This window comes from Mus caroli, unplaced genomic scaffold, assembly GCF_978045245.1.
Source record: "Mus caroli unplaced genomic scaffold, Mus_caroli_1 scaffold_11, whole genome shotgun sequence".
Lineage (NCBI taxonomy): Eukaryota > Metazoa > Chordata > Mammalia > Rodentia > Muridae > Mus > Mus caroli.
In genome coordinates this window covers 108,925,008-108,941,135 of record NW_028227266.1, presented here as the reverse complement: position 1 = coordinate 108,941,135, position 16,128 = coordinate 108,925,008, and the positions used below count along the sequence as shown (strand labels likewise).

The following is a 16,128-nucleotide window of genomic DNA, read 5'->3' as shown; positions in this document are numbered from 1 at the left end:
GGCAGTGGAGGTGCATGCCTTTAATCCCAGCACTCAGGGTTAATCCCAGCATTTGGGAGACAGAGGCAGGAGGATCTCTAAGTTGGAGACCAGCCTGGTCTACAGAGTGAGTTCCAGGATAGCTAGGGCTGCACAGAGAAGCCCTGTCTAAGGTAAAATTGAAGAGTATTTATTTGATGTGTATAAGCATTGTGCTTGCTTGCATGTGTTCTGTGTACATGCCTGGTGCTAGAAGAGGGCAGAATAAGGTGTGCAATCTTGTGGAACCTCAGTTACGGATGGTTGTGGACCTGTTTCGGGAGGCTAGGGAGTCAGGGTAGGGGAACTGAACAAACCTTGGCGAAGTCTCAGAACTGACGACGTCGAGCAGACAGGAGGCCACGGCACTAAGGAAGTGGACAGCTTTTTAAAAAGTTTTATTTCAAGAACTTTTTTTTTTTAACTTGGTATTCCAAAAAAAGGTGGGTCAAAGTACAAAACAAAAAGGTCAGCTGAGTGCCAGCAGAGGTTTAGAAATCACAGCTGCAGAAGCAACGTACAGAGAGCACAGACAAGAACCATCCGATATATGCAATCCTGCTCGGTTTCTTTGCTTATTTTAAGTGTTTCCCCCTCCTACAAAACACATCAGAGCATGCCATGAGATCAGAAAAAGAAAAGCTTAACAAATGGTTACGAGAAGCCGACTCTGCCCGAGAGGAGACAACAGTCCTCCCCTCCCCCACCCCCCTTTCCTCTCTTCTTCCTCAGTCTCAGGTTAGGTTATTCTGCAGACAGCTCACCCCCAAGTCATCCTGGTCTCCTTTGCCACCCTCAAGTTTGGGTGACATGGAGTTCTGGATGTTAAAGGACTCTTCCTCCTTCAGGCGGGACTTGAGAGGGTCCTGGATTTTGTGGGGAGCGCTGGGGTCATCCTGGAAGAGGAGAGAGTTGGGGGGAGTTTTGGGAAGACAGACAACATATAAAGGATCAGAGCAGTCGTGCCAAGCAAGCTCTCCTAGGTGGCTGGGAGCGGGTCGGAGCAAAGATAGCGATGCTAAGTTTGGAATGAGACAGAGGAGTATAAGGGGCTGAAGAGCAGCTGCCTCTGAGGAAAGTCTCCCTCCTGAAAGCATGGGTCCAGTTCAAAGGATCCATCAGTCGGGAAACAGAGGCAGGAGGGCTGGAAAGTCAGAGTTAGCCATGGCTCTACAACAAGTTCAAGACCAGACTGTCCTATGTACAGACAGGAAGGCAGACACAGGTGGTCCAGATTATGAGTAAGTTTACTTCAGGCCATTCAGGCCTTTCTCACAAAGAGAAGTGGGGAAGAAACTGGTCCATTTACTGATTTATTTATGGACAGGGTCTTACTATGTAGGTAGCCCTTGCTGGCCCAGAACTTATTATGTAGACCAGGCTAGTCTCACCAAGATCTGACTGGTACTACCCACTAGTGTTGGCATGAAAGGTGCATGCTGCCATACCAGGCTATTTCTTTTTTACAGATTTTTCCAGTAAAGACTTATTGATTTTAATCATGTATATGTGTGCTCATCTGTGGATCTGTGTGTGGGTATGTGTTCCTGAGTGGAGGAGGTAACTGCAGAAGTCAGAGGCCTCAGGGTCCCCTGAAACTCGAGTTAATGGCAGTTACAAGCTGCCAATATGGGTGCTGGGGAATTGAACTTGGGTCTTCTGTAAGAGCAGCACCTGTTATCCCCCAAGATATCTTTCCAGCCTAAGAAAATGAGCCTTTAAATACTTGACTACGGATCCAAAGTCTCGCGTGTATAAATGTTCTCACAAGAAACCCTGGTGAGGCAAGATGGCTTGTCAGTGTCCCCAGTGGGGCATGCACAGGTCTATGGTGACTTCTCTCATAGTCAACTAGAAGCTAAAGACATGGGCCTCAGGCCATCAGAACTGTACCTGCTAGAGACACTAATTCAGAAGGCACTTGCTCAAGCCAGGCCCCAGTGCCTCCTCCAGTCAGCTCAGCGGCCTCCCACGTTCTGACAGCCCATACTCAAGCTGACAGTTCGAGACACACTTTGCAGGTACACCTGTGTCCAGAACATGGACCTGACCTTGAGCTGCATTTGCCCCTTAAGGATTTACGGGAAGCCCACCCCAGCACTGGCCTCTGACTCTACATTCTGAGCTGTCAGAGGCTGTTGCGGCAACCCCTGCCTCATCCTGTCCCAGAAAGACCATGGGAGGGAGGATGACAGTCAGGGCAAGCCTTGGCGCCAGCTTCCCTGGTCATTTTCATGGTTCAGACTCTGTTGACTAAACAGCATCGTGGTCACCAAGAATGGTAGAGACGGGGCTAGACAGGCAGCTCAGTGGTAGAGCGCTTACCGTGTCTCCCAGAGGACCCAGGTTCGGTTCCCAGCACCCACATCCAGTTCTGGAGTATCCCACACTCTCTGGCCTCCCGGGTACTAGCAAGCGCAGGGTGCACATAAACTCACACGGACTTCTTAAAGGGGAAAGAAGATGCTCATCTCACTAGAGAGATTTTTTTTTTTTTCCGAGACAGGGTTTCTCTGTGTAGCCCTGGCTGTCCTCGAACTCACTATGTAGACTAGGCTGGCCTCAAACTCAGAAATCTGCCTGCCTCTGCCTCCCAAGTGCTGGGATTAAAGGCGTGAGCCACCACCGCCCGGCTAGATAGATTTTTTTTTTTAAATGACTTTTTTGCTTTGTTTTAAGATAGGGTCTCGATGTGGCCCTGGCTGTCCTGGAACTCACTATGTAGGACCAGATGGCCTAGAACTCATGGAGAGAGATCTACCTGCTTCTGCCACTGAGTGCTGGAATTTGAGGCAGTCAGTATTGCCCCTAGATTAGTTGTTTTGAAGCTATTTCCTTTGTTATCTGTATGTGTCTGTGTGAATTACCATGCTGTATGTTTGTGATGGACAGAGAGGGCACCATGGCTCCTCGGTTATCACTCTCCACCTATTTTTGGGGGGCAGGGGCCAGACCCAGGGCTCCTGTTTTCTCAGCTAAAGTAGAAGGCGGCAAGTCCCAGCCATCCTCCTGTCTCTGCTTCCCTTGGAGTTACAATTGCAGGTGTGGATGCAGGTGAGCATGACTGCAGGTGAGCAGGGCTGCAGGTGAGCATGACTGCTGGTGAGCAGGGCTGCAGGTGAGCATGACTGCAGGTGAGCAGCTCTGCTTGCTGTGGGAATGCAGGGGTCCGAACATCAGTCCTCAGGACTGTGCATCAAGCTCTGACCTCCCAAGCCAGCTTTCTTGCTCCCGTTTGTTTAAACTCTTCAGAAGTAAATTGCTGATTATGCATGCACGTGGGGCACAGTGCCACGGTCGGAGGACAACTTGTTGGGCTTGGTTCTCTCTTTCAACCACATGATTTCTGGGGATCAAACTCTGGTCATCAGGCTTGGGGCAAGCACCTGCACTTGCTGAGACATTTTGCCAGCCCTGTTTGTGTTTGAGGCAGGGAAACATGTAGGCTAAACTGGTCTTGAGCTTAGGTGGCCAGGAATGAACCTGAGATCCTAATATTCTTGTTTTTACAAATTTGTTTCAAATTTCAGAATTGCACCATGCTACACTTCCTAAAAACAACCCTTACTTTTTTTTTTTTTTTTTTTTTTTTTTTTTTTTTTGCCTGCTTATTTCTTAGTTTTTTGGACAGGTCTTACTGTGCTGGCCAGGCTAGTTTTGAACTTGGTATGTAGCTCAGGCAGACCTCATGATCTTCTGCCTCAGCCCTTTCAAGTACTGGCATTACAGGAATGTGCTATCACATAATGGCTCATTCTTGATTTACACTTTCTACGTTCAAGATGGGGGCAAGAGATACAGCTCGGTGCTTTCCCAGAATGCAAGAGACCCTTCCCCTGACTCCCAACCCTCCAAAAAAGGAAGGATGGTCTGAAAAGCTGAGGAACACATAGTAGGGCCAGGAAAGCACAGTAGGCCTGTAGTCACCTCTCCTCTTACAGGAACCAGGTTTCAGATTCCTTGAGAGAGCCTCTCACCTTCAACACATGCTCTTCAGGGTACATAGAGGAGAGAGTGACTTTTAGAGCTCTAACATCACAAAGGTGGGCAAGCCACCTCTAGGGCTCAGGGACTGCCAGCCAGTCCTGGTGATGCAGGCCTGTGATCCCAGCTACGTGGAGGGCTAGGGCAGGAAGATAGTAAATTCAAAGCCAATCTAAGCTATAGAGAAACCTGCTGTCTAGGCCGGGAGAAGAGAAGCAGGTCCTGAAAGTATGGAGCAGAGGAATCCCATCAGAGACCTCAAACAAGTTATAGACCCTCTGGAAAGGAAATGGAAGGGAGTGTCTAACCCAAGGTGGGGTTCTTTCAGCCCAACTGTCTCCCCCAGAGCTGATCCTGTTAATCGCAAGGTCACCGAAGCCACAGCAGACAGGCCATCTGTCTTTGGGTTGGCAGATGCACCTGGCCACGAGGGAACAGGACAGATACTTGGCAGACATCCTGAGAACCACTGTGGACCCCTGTTCCCAGTGCTCCACTCCAGCCATATGGGCACTCTATGCCCAGGAGTTATGTGGGCTCAGGCCTGGCTCAGATGCAAACCTTTAAGGGATGGGCTATCTGGAAAGCAGGAGAGATTTAAGCAGGAGACAAAGGCACTAAGGGGGACTGTGAGGGAAAAACCCAGATAAACAGAACTCCTAGAAACCCTCTCTGGTCTTCAGAGGGCCTAGGCATCCCCTCTGGTTAGAATGGTAAGGAACAAGAGGTGGCTGGGGGCTGGGCAGTCTGCCTGTGGGTTTCGGGTGACTTTATTCACAAGCTTTGCTTGGACCATCCCACATGCTCTCCAGCATGGGTGGAATGTGATCCCGGGAAGTCATGAGGTGGAAGGAGAGAACTAACTCCCTCAAGTTATCCGCTGACCTCCACAGTGAAACTGTAGACACACCTAGATACACACATGCAAGAGAAAATGACTCTCCTGGGCTCAAGCTCAGGGGAGGATGGTGTGTGTGTGTGTGTGTAGGTGTGCACATGTGTATGTAGTGTGCATATGCATATAGGGGCCACAGGTCGATCTCTGGTGTTAACCCTCAGCTGAAAATTACCTTTAAGATCCAAGAGGAGCCAGGAGACCAGCTCAGCCTGGTCCTGCCACTTCCCTGAGGGCTGGCCCGACTGCTGTGACAGCCATCTTCACAGCCCCGTCTTACAGGGTCCAAGGCAGCTGGCCTGCTCTCTGCTGTTTTCATATGAACTATGGAACTCACTCCGGAGTCCAGCCAAGAGCTGCTCTTTGGGCAGGCTAGTCCAGCCAAGAGCTGCTCTTTGGGCAGGCTCATGCAGACTTCCTGCCCCTTTCAGAAAGGAAGGAGTCAGCGGTTCTGAAGCTGCCTGAAGCAGCAACCTTCCTGAAGCCGCTTCCACTATCAAGCAGGACCAACTCCATACTGGTTACCTCTGCTGCCCTATGCATACAAGATGGCGGGTGTAGCCGAGGAACCACAAGACCCTGTACAGACCATCATTCTCTAGAGAGCCATAAACCCAAACTGACGGTACTTCATGGACTAAGCCACCTTCCCGGAGCTTTTGATGATGTTCATTTTTGTTTGTTTTTGAGACAGGATCTCAGTATGTGGTCCAAGTTGGCTTCAAACCCTCTTTCTTTATTTTTCAGACAAAGTCTCAAGTGATTGAACTAATAACAATCCCCCTGCCTTAGCTTCCTAAGTGTGAGTCAGCACAGATCAGTATCAGCTTCAGAATAGGAAACATTCTTAACCTATGGGAGGAGCCTCTGGACAGAATGGGTCTAGAATATTAAGGAGCAAAGAGCCCTGACTTCCTAAGTTCTAATCACAGAGCTTTTCAAAGCTCTGCTCCAACACCAGTGCTTGGGTCAGGAGCCTCCCAGGTGGTTCCCAATTCATGTAACAGATCTCTATATTGATAAAGTGCTCATCCGGAAGTGTGGAGCCTGCATTGTGTGCAAAATTATTGAATCTAGTTATGATATAATTTGGTTCAGATGGCTCCTGCCTTATTTTAAGATCCTCTGAGCTGGGTGGTGGTGGTCCCTGCATGTAATCCCAGCACTCAGCAGGCAGAGGCAGGTGGATTTTTGAGTTTGAGGTCAGCCTGGTCTACAAAGTTAGTTCCAGGACACCCCCGACTTTCCCCAAAAATGGTTCTCTGACAGTATCCTATATTACACTGCTCAGGCTAGTCGGTTAGCCAGTGTCTTTAGAACATGGTTATGGTGACCTTTGGGGGGAGGCGGGGGTTCAACTGATATTATGGACTTATCCTTCTAAGAACAGAATTAGAATTGAGGCATGGTACACACACCTGGAATCACAATGTTTAGGAGACAGTAGGAGGATCAGGATTTTAAACCCATCGTAAGCTACATAGCAAGTTTGGGGCCAGCAAGTCAGTCATGGTGGTGGCTCATGTTTCCATGTTCAGGAACTGGGAGATAAAAGTGTGTGTGTGTGTGGTGGGGGGGGGGGTGCCCTGAACATTCAATGTTAGTCACACGGTGAGCATCTGTCTTAGAAAAACAAACAAATAAACCAAGATTCCCCCACCCCCCCACTCAGATCAGAATTGTCCCTAGACTAACGGTTCTAACAGTTTCTGTGCTTGTCTTGGCTCCAAGGGGCACGTGTAAGTCGGCTAGCTGTTAGGAGCCCCAGAAAGTACCAAGTGGCAGGATTCTCTGCCTATCCCAAGGGGCAGTAACCACCAGGAAATTCTCCAGCACAGGTGAAGCTTCAGATCATGAGCCGTTCTAGGACCTGTAACTCCGACTGTCAGAGAATCACCTGACAGTTGATTCCCTGCACCACTGGGTTGCCCTAAGCTGATCTTCAAAGCTGTTTGGTGACTGCCTACTCTGAGACAGGGCAAGGGGACAGGGTGGGGGTGGGAGGCAGGGGCAGAGGCATGCAAAAGGGGAGATGTGAGGAAGATAAGTTACCTGACAGACAATGTTATCATAGTGAGCCAAGGCACGGGCATGGGGGGAGGAGACACGGGGAGTGTCGCAAAATTTCCTTACATTTGGATGAGAGCCCTCGGCAATGGTGGAGAGGGAGAAGTTGTCATTGTGGAGCTCAGATGGGGTCCGGAATTTGCTAGAAGGACAGAAGAGGGAAGGGAAAATGTAAGTCAAGCCATCATTGCCAAATCCCAGCAGTGATGCTTCAACGTTGGGATCAGGTACTAAATTACACCATGAGGAGAGTAAGATGCACCAGGACTGGACTTGCCCCTGGGAGTAAACTTCAGCCACTTAAACCCGGCCAACACTCTCTCATCCCCTGGGACTCTTAACCGGAAGCGGCACAGTGGGACTTTAAAGAACTGCCAACGATATGAACAGCTATGACCGTGTTTGTGCATGCCAGGCAATTACAACTGCATCAAGACAACCATCTGGCCAACAGTGATTTCATGATGCCAGCAATTGTAAGACACAATCCAATTTCAGAGATGCTAATATGTGAGAAGGAATGTGTATCTTAGAATCAATAAGCGCCGCACTATCTGCAGGACCGAGTGCACGTGGCATCCTCAGAGCAGTAATGCTCCTTCTCAGGCACCCACCACCACCAGCTGCCCTGACTGAAGTGGCCCTGTGTCCCCACTCCCTTCACACTCATTGCTGCCCTGTAGCCATGGAGTGAGGAGCCAAAGGTCGTGGCTTGTATTACTCTGGAGCAATCACGTGCACAATTTATGTCCCTGCCTCAATGCACAGGGACAATAGAGGAGGGGCCCTTTCAGTCCCATTGCGGTTAGCTGGACGGTCACAGGGTTGCTGCTGTCTGCACACTGCATGTCTTTACCCAGCACAGGAGCAACACTTGGTGTTTTGTCTTTCCCCAGGACCCAGAGAAAGTCCTTCAGCTACATTCTCTGTAGGGAGTCTCCTGCCAGCGGGATTAATATCGGAAGATGAGAGGAAACTGAGACCAGGCTGTATAAATTCTCTTGGGTCCTGGGGGCTAGTCTCCTTTTGAGACCCCTGTGACACTTTAAAAAATGTTTTTACTTTTCTTCATCATCAGCGGAGTCTTTTCCTAGCGCATATGGTTGCATGTTGAGTGTTGAAGGTGTGGACTTCACGGTAAGTGTGGGTCATCGCTTGGATGTGCAGTTGGCACAGTTCAAGAGCCAAAAAATGAGACCCTGTATTCCTGCGTGGTCCTTAAAATACACAGTTCAGGAAGTTAACTCTGATTGCTCGTCAATGCCAAATTCCATTCTGTTTGGAGCATGGGTTGTTGACCAGTGTTTGTGTGGCATACGTGTGCAAGTGTGCATGAGCCTACACTCGTGTATGTAAATGGGTACAACTTAATTACGTGTAAAATGGATCGCTCCTATAGGTGAGAGCGGGCAATGACCAAAGGGACTACTGCAGACTGGCGCTTCACTCTCAAAAGGTGAGAGTGAACGATGGGGACTAGTGGACTAGTACATGGGGAGTGGCTCAAGGGGATGAAGGGTCCCACATAGCTCAGGCTAGCCTCAGCCTCCCTACTTGACTGAGAATGACCTTGAACTTCTGGCCATCTGGCTTCCACCTTTTCTGAGTGCTGGGCTATGCTGTCATAGCCCGTTTGTTTATGTGGTAGTGGATCAAGTGGTAGTTTTGAGCACCACTGGAGGCAACTAGACTAACTAGCCCTAGCCTAAGGGGGTAGCTTTTAAGAGGCAATGCAGTGTAGCCTAACATCCCCTCCTTATCCACTGACGAGGGGGAGCTGGTATTAAATGATAACAGATTTAAAAGGGATGGCGTTACTCTATACTGATTTGTGGGTGTCAAGGGCCAGGGAAGCAGGTACAGACAGGCAGAGCAAGTGTGGTGATTTACTTAGGGACAGGGCATATGCTGGCAGCCCTCTCTTTAGCACTCTTCCCTGGGTTTTAGGTGCTGGCACATGGCTGGCAGTTACACAGCCCCCAGGCTTTCTTTACCCAGCATGTTCTACGTATGAATAAATAACTCAGTGAACTTTTTAGCATGAGCCAAAGGGCTAGAGAACAGGTGCCAGACCCCGTCCGAGAACCCTGGGCCTGGGCCGTGCCTCTGCTGACGAGGGCTGCGAGTACAGACTTACTTGGTCCTCCGCAGCTTGGTATTCTCAGTCTTGAGCAGATAGAGCTTCTTGGCAAAGAACACAGTCATCATGAACAGGAGGAGAAGCACGAGAGCAGCCGAGCCAACGGCCACGCACATCACCTGGAAGTCGGTGATGATGGACTCACAGCGCATCCCCTTGTGCCAGATGTAGTCCTGGGTGTTACACCTACAAGGACACAGAGGCACTCAGGTGATGGGGCAGGCGGTCCTGGCCACAGCAAGAGCCCGGCTCTGATGCCAACAACACTCAACTCAATAGCCTGCTCTGAGGACCAACTGCGGGACTGCGGCAGCCCCAGTCTGAACAGACCTCATCCCCGTCTTCACCCCAGTGTTAGTTACAGGTGTTCTGTGAAATGGGCCAGGTGTTCCAAAGCCTGGGATATAAATAAATGAGCAAAGCAGAGAAACTGACTGGTAGGTGACGGGGCGGGGACAGAATGCATTGCAGAGATGCCCAGAATTCTGCCCGCCCTGGCATTGGGTGCAAGATAGATGGTGGTGTGAAATACTGGAACCTGCCCCGCACATGGTAGCCTCTATCCCATTCAGCTCCTATGACACCAAAAAGACGGGACCTGACAGACAGAGATGGGTGGATATCCCCTTCTTACCCCTGCAAAGGTTCTGCCCCTAAACCTTCTTAGGATTGTGAGAACCCCCTGCCAGCATAGCGAGAGTCAACCCCTCTGGGTGGGTTTTCGTTCTTTTGTTGAGTGACTTTCTCTTGCCCTTGGGGACATTCCCAGGCTCCAACTCTTCCAATGACATTGCTGTTTCCATGGGAACCAGGCTGCTTCAAAGAGAGAGAGACGTGGAAGGATACAGAGGCAGGCAAAGGAGGGAGGACATGAACCTCGGGTGAATGACAGACTAGAGAAAGGGGCCCAGAGACGAGGAAATTATGTGCTAGCGAGATGGCTCCCTCACACCCAAAACAGGGTGGGGAGATGTGCCAAATAAGGAATTTTTGTTTTCCAGCTGAATCTCTCTGAGATGGGAGGTACAGACGATCCGTCTGAGGTTGCCAGGGAATGCAGACCCCTCTATGTGGGGCCCCTCTCACCCAGTGTTCTAGAAAAGTTCTGCCATAGCTCAGATCCTCTCCCTGCAGTGGGTCAGGGTGACGGAGACAAAGACATGCTGCAGTCTGCAACCAAAGACTCAGCAGTCTTCTGTGAACAGAATGTAAAACAGTTTGGGAGCAGCCGCCAGGCCTGGGTGTGCAAAGCTGAAGAGAGGCCTGGGGACAGAGGTCTGTGTGTGATCTCGGAATAGGAGCTGAGCAAGGGGACTTGGCTTGGGCCGTGTGGGAAGCCCCCCCCCCCCCCCCCCGTTGGAGACAGCAGCTCGGCAGGCTGTCCAGGAAGGCAGTCTTTCTCCTGTTAGTGAATTCCCCGAGAGTGCGGGGAGGCTCCACTGCTTCCCCAGCTCTCCAGAGGCTCTGGATTCCACACACTGTGCTGGGAAGATCACTTTGAAGGTAAAAAATGTCAGCCTCCGGTAGGATGAAAGATGGTTTTGCAGAGACCGCTTGCTATTCCTAGCCTGAAGTCATGGCCACAGTTCCCCAGATCAAAGAGAGTACAAACTTCACAGGGTCTTTTACATTTTTGGTGGTCTTTAACTAACTGGCAAGTTCTTTCTAAGACTATCACAATCTGTTTGGAGTCAGGATCTCACGTAACTCCTGGTGGCTTCAAACTCGTAATGTAGCTTAGGCTAGCCTTGAACTCCTATTTCCTCTGACTCTGCCTCTCCAGTGCTGGGATCACAGGCACTAGTTACTATGTCCCTCCATCACCAGAGTTTTGTGATTAAAGGAATTACTGTTGGGGATGGGTGCACAACTCCACCCAGAGCTCTGTGGTCACATCCTCTAGGGCTGATCCTAGAAAATGACATCAGACACAACTGGAACTCAAGTTTCAATGCCAAGGTGCTACAGGAAAATCTTAAGTACTTCTTACAGAACATAAACAGGGAGACATTTAAAACTGGGTGTGACTTAGGCATGAGATCCTAGCACTTCGGAGGTGGAAGGGGGAAGTTAGGGAGTTCAAGGTCAGCCTAGACCACATAAGACCCTGTCTTTTAAGAACAACAAGAAAGGGCTGGACATGGTAGTGGACACCTAAAGCCCAGCATTCAGAGGCAGACAGACAGACAGATCTCTATGAGTTCGAGGCCAGTCTCCTCTGTGAAGTAGCCCCAGCTAGGGCCATACAGTGAGACCTTGTTTCAAAATAAATGTATAAAAATAAAAAACAAGGGGCTGGAGAGATGGCTCAGTGGATAAGAGCACTGACTGCTCTTCCAGAGGTCCTGGTTCAGGTCCCAGCAACCACATGGTGGCTCACAACTGTCTGTAACAAGACCTGATTCCCTCTTCTGGTGTCTGAAGACAGCTATAGTGTATTTACATATAATAAATAAAATAAATCTAAAAAAAAAAAAAAAACAATGGGGTGGGGGGCGAAGGCTAGTGATGGCGCACGCCTTTAATCCCAGCACTCAGGAGGCAGTGGCAGGCTGATCTCTGAATTGGAGGTCAGCCTGGTCTTCAGAGCCAGTTCCAGTACAGCCAGGGATTTATTGAGAGAAACCCTGTCTTGAAAGACAAAACCAACCAGCCAAACAAACAAACAAAGAAAAAAAAAAAAAAAGGAGATCTATAGAGGGTAGGAATGCTCCTCAGAGGTCAGTGAGAACAAGAGTATGCTCTTCTTGCCGGGCAGTGGTGGCGCATGTCTTTAATCCCAGCACTTGGGAGGCAGAGGTGGAGGAATTTCTGAGTTTGAGGCCAGCATGGTCTACAGAGTGAGTTCCAGGACAGCCAGGGCTACACAGAGAAACCCTGTCTAAAACAAACAAACAAACAAACAAACAAACAAACAACCCAAAATCAAACCAAACCAAACAAAAGCTTTTAAAGTTCTTAAAGCGCCCCCAGACCACCCTTGACCTAGGATCTTCCACAAGTCATGGTCTCCATCAGGCAAATCTCTCCCTGTGAGTCCATCCCCAGAGGTGAGGTGACCGAGAAATTACTGATGAGGTGTGGGATGGTAGCTTCTGACAACGTTCTTGGAGATCTCTACACTCTTATCTTTGAAAACATTACGGACTTACTAACCCAGGACAGGCGGTCACCAATGGAAGAAAGCTGCCACCCAAAACCAAAACCATCGCCTGCTGGCAAGGTTTCCTGAAAAGTTTCAGCTTGACCTCACCTGTGTGTGGCTGCTCTTGGGGATGGCCTAGGGGTGCACATTGACTTTACACACCCACACCCCCTTCAGAGACATCCAGGTTTCTGGCTAAGGAACACTTAGGAGCCATTTTAACTTGGCAGCAGGGTTCCAGGTGTCCTCCCTTCAGTCGTAGGGCTGCTTTCCACAGCCCAGGAGGAATCCCTTCACATAGCCTTTACAGACAAATATTACTTCTGAGTCCTGGTGGCAAGATCACAAATAACTTTTTTTTTGTGACTATGTAGCCCATGTTGGCTTCAAATTCACAATTGTCCTGACTCAGCCTCCCCAGTGTAGGATTACTGGTGTGCACCCTATGTGCCTGGCTCTTAGCAAACCTGGGAATCCTGTGAATGTACCTCATCTGGGAAGTCATGCCTCTCGAATGCCCATTGGCTGAGTCTGTCCCATCACATTGCTCAGGCCCCTGGACATCTTTCACTCCCTTACCTGCAGAAAGCCCCTATGTTCTCCACCAGGTAGCACTGGCCGCCGTTGTGACAGTAACTCGGGAAGAGGTCACAGACTGACCGGCAGGAGCCATTGTGCCTGACGAAGCCAACTCGGCACTCTGTGCCATTTTCTCCTGAGGCCAGGTCCTTGCCTGGATCTCCGGGGCGGGGCCTAAGAGAGATGCTGCTGCCAGGTACCATCCCCAGAGTATGCTGTGGAGGAACAGCATGCCACCGGTTGGTGGGCTGTCCTGTCCCAGGCCCCACACCAGGCTTTTGAGAGGGCAGGAGAAGGTCATTTTCATCTTCCAGGTCTCCACCTCCTACTGTATCCTTATCCTCCTCTTCTTCTTCTTCCTCTTCCAAATCATCATAGAAGGATGTGGTGGGGTAGAAATCAGACTCATCAAAAGGGGTGAAGTCATCATATAAATCAAGCAGGCTCCAGGAAGGGGTCTCTCCTTCGGTATCAGGGTGATTTTCTGAGGTTCCTGGTGACCCCGGGAAGCTGCCCATGTCTGCACCACGACCCTCACTATCCAATCCTTCAAAGTAATCAATGTCAATTATATCTGAGGCTGGTTGGATCTCTAGAGTGCCCTGAAGGGGAAAAGTGGGCTCTGGTGTGCTGCCTCCCAGGTTCAGCCAAACCTCCAAGGGGATCTCTTTAGGGAGTTCAGGGCCTACACTAGGCTTATCATGGTCAGTAGGGGAGGGAGGTCCACTGGTTTCAGTAGCCTCAGGGATGGCAGGGGGCATTGTAGATGACCCAAGGGCCTCATCAGGAGCCTGGAGCGTAGCTGGAAGGGTCTGGGCGTCGCCACTGCCAGCCTCTGCAGTCACTCCACCCAGGCCTGGGCCATCTGCCTCTAGCCAGGCAGTGCCAGTCACTGCAGCCGAAGCCTCTAGTGCCTCCTCTGGCCCAACCCCAGGGCCCACCGCAGCCATCTCACTGCCCGGCTCTGTCCACGAGGTCTCATCTTCCCCAGCTGCTGGCAGGCCGGCTTCCTCCCGCGTGTCATTGGCACGCGACTCCCATGCCAGGCTGCTCCTCACCAGCTCTTCAGCCTCGATCGCACTGCCTGCTTCCCGTGCTGTGGGAGGGAGGGCAAGGGGCAGGGTGTCAAGGTGACAAGTCCGGGTGAGAGGCTGAGGGAGATCCTGTAGACCTAGGTCCACCCTGGGACATTGCTTTGGTTTCTAAGGCCACGCCCCATTTCTAAGGCCCGCCCCTGAATCTGCCTCCCAAGCTTGGTAAATACACATTGCCTATGGTTTCCCGCCCCAAATAGCACCCGCAGTCTGCGAGACGAGGTCAGGGTACTCCCCCAACTTTGGCTCATCCTTGCCTCATCTTCCGGACCCCGCCTCGTCCCGCAGCCTCGCCCACAAATCGCATCTAGGCCCCCGCCCCCGATCAGACCCCGCCCCTACCTCAAGACCCCACCCCCACCCTAGCCCACCCTGCTGTCTGTTCACAGGCTATGGGGCTGCCTGTGTGGGGCTCCCCGTTGGCCTGTGTCCTCCACCCCCTACAGGTCCTCTCCTCCTCCCCTTTCCCGCCGGGTCCCGGGCTGTAGGCCAGGCAGTGCCCCGCCCCCTTGTCAGGGCTTGGGGACTCCACCTGGACCTGAAGCCAGCGAGACCCTGGCATGGGGTGGGGCGCAAGGGGCTGGCTGGGGTCCCGGGCCGGGAGGGTACCTACCCGGTACGGCCCCAGCGGTGAGCACCAGCGTGACCCCCAGAAGCAGCAGCACTGGCGGCGGCCCCCAGTCCGGGCCCCCGCCTCCAGCTCGGCCCATTGCGCGGAGCCCCTGCCGCTGTGCGCGGTGCGCGCGGCTTGGCTGCGCCCTCGGCTTGCCCGGCCGCTGCGCCTGCCGCCCGTCTGCGGCCGCCTCAGCCCACGGTGGGCAGCATGAGCCGCCGCATGCCGCCGTCAGCCGCTGTCCTCCGAGCGCCGCGCCTCCCCGCCTCCCGCGCCGCCGCTGCCGCTGCCGCTGCCGCGTTCGGCGCCGCCCCCACTCCGCCCGCCCCGCAGCACGTCGCGTTGACGCCGGCCCCTCTCGGTCTTCCTCGCCAAGGCACACAGACCCCTCTAAGCACGGGACGTGGAGAGCGGTGCTAGCGCGGCGCGCAGGGGCGGCAGCAGAGCCACTGGGGGAAGCCGACAGGTGCACCGGCCGCAGCCCACGGGGCCCGCCTGCGCTTCCAGTGCTGAGCGCGCTGGGCCGCGGACCTGCGAGGAACCCACCCGCCACGCGCGCGCAGGGGAGGCGGGGACGTCGCGGGCTCCGACACCCGCAGGCTCGGGGCGGGGCTCGGAAGGGCCACAGGGGGCGGAAGCCCGCGCCCCCAGTGTGGAGAGAGCAGAGCCCGGGGCACGGACTGTCGGGTGCCAATCCAGAATTCGGTGTCGGGAAGGTTCTCCAGTCCGTCTCTAAGTCTTCTTCTGAGAGCAGGGAGAACATCGACAGAGCCTGGCAAGGAGGCGAATACTACGGCCTAGGCTCTAATCGGATCAGACCTAATCTGTCCACAGCCAAAGCCATTAGTTTAAATCTTGCACAGCCAGGTCCACCCAACGTATTATCGGGCAAGGGGTGAGACCGGTCCTCAGTATTTGGACTCCACCTTGCATTTTCTAAATCCAGGGCGGCCTTCTGCAGGTGACCAGTACTACCCAAACCCAAGTTCCTGGTTAAACCAAGAGGTCTAGATCACTGCCAGGTGCACATGCAACGTGGAGAGAGGTCTCTGTTCCTAACCCAGGTTCACTGCTTACTGGGAGACCTGTTGGAAGGGAGGCAGAACTACAGCTTAGTCACCTGGCTTTCCCCGCCTCCAGATAGCCTGCTTCTTGATGTTTTATTATCGACCTAAATGATCATGTTCAGCTCAGTCCAAGGGCATGGGGCGATGCTGGTGCTGATAGTCTCGTTTCTGTCAGAGACCAAATATGAACAAGATGGAGGACCATCATTTAATCTGTCTCCTACCTGTCTTCTTCAACACTCCTTTTCTCTTACAAGTATGGTTGCAGCTTATAGTCTCCCCTCAAGGCTGACAAAATTCCAGCAGCTATTATATCCTGGCTTGGAGGTGGCTATGTAGGGTCTGTATGACATCTAGAGAGTGGCAACCAGACATACGTGTCCTAGTTTGGAGTTCCAGTCAAGAGGGGGCTTGCCTACCCAGATATAATACCTATTTCTCTCTTCCATTCTTGGGTGGTAGTTGTCCAAAGTGGATGTTGGTGGAAGTTCTTACCACGCAGGAGATCCTATGTAAGTCCTTTCAC

The 16,128-nt window shown here is 52.0% G+C and overlaps 1 protein-coding gene across 2 annotated transcripts; it reads right to left on the bottom strand.

Annotated features, from left to right (window-relative positions):
* Window positions 1-401: 401 nt before the first annotated feature.
* Cspg5 (chondroitin sulfate proteoglycan 5) lies at window positions 402-14,834 on the bottom strand. Of its 2 annotated transcripts, none has more exons than XM_021172684.2 (5): window positions 14,536-14,834; window positions 12,829-13,924; window positions 9,102-9,290; window positions 6,950-7,106; window positions 402-914 (listed from the first exon to the last, which is right to left on the bottom strand). In XM_021172684.2, exons 1-5 carry the CDS (start codon window positions 14,630-14,632, stop codon window positions 753-755), a joined length of 1,701 nt encoding a protein of 566 aa, XP_021028343.2. In that variant the 5' UTR covers window positions 14,633-14,834; the 3' UTR covers window positions 402-752. The 2 variants fall into 2 exon arrangements, with proteins under 2 accessions (XP_021028343.2, XP_021028344.2); XM_021172685.2 differs by having other exon boundaries at window positions 7,031-7,106; window positions 14,536-14,833.
* Between the last annotated feature and the right edge of the window lie 1,294 nt (window positions 14,835-16,128).

Bases quoted from the DNA above. Each gene is read 5' to 3' on its own strand.
- Cspg5 (XM_021172684.2), bottom strand. From the start codon at position 14,632: ATGGGCCGAGCTGGAGGCGGGGGCCCGGACTGGGGGCCGCCGCCAGTG. The intron at 9,291-12,828 runs GTAAGGGAGTGA...GTGTCCTTGTAG, and splicing joins AACATAGGGGCTTTCTGCAG to GTGTAACACCCAGGACTACA. The intron at 915-6,949 runs GTAACTTATCTT...CTCCTCTTCCAG, and splicing joins ATGATAACATTGTCTGTCAG to GATGACCCCAGCGCTCCCCA.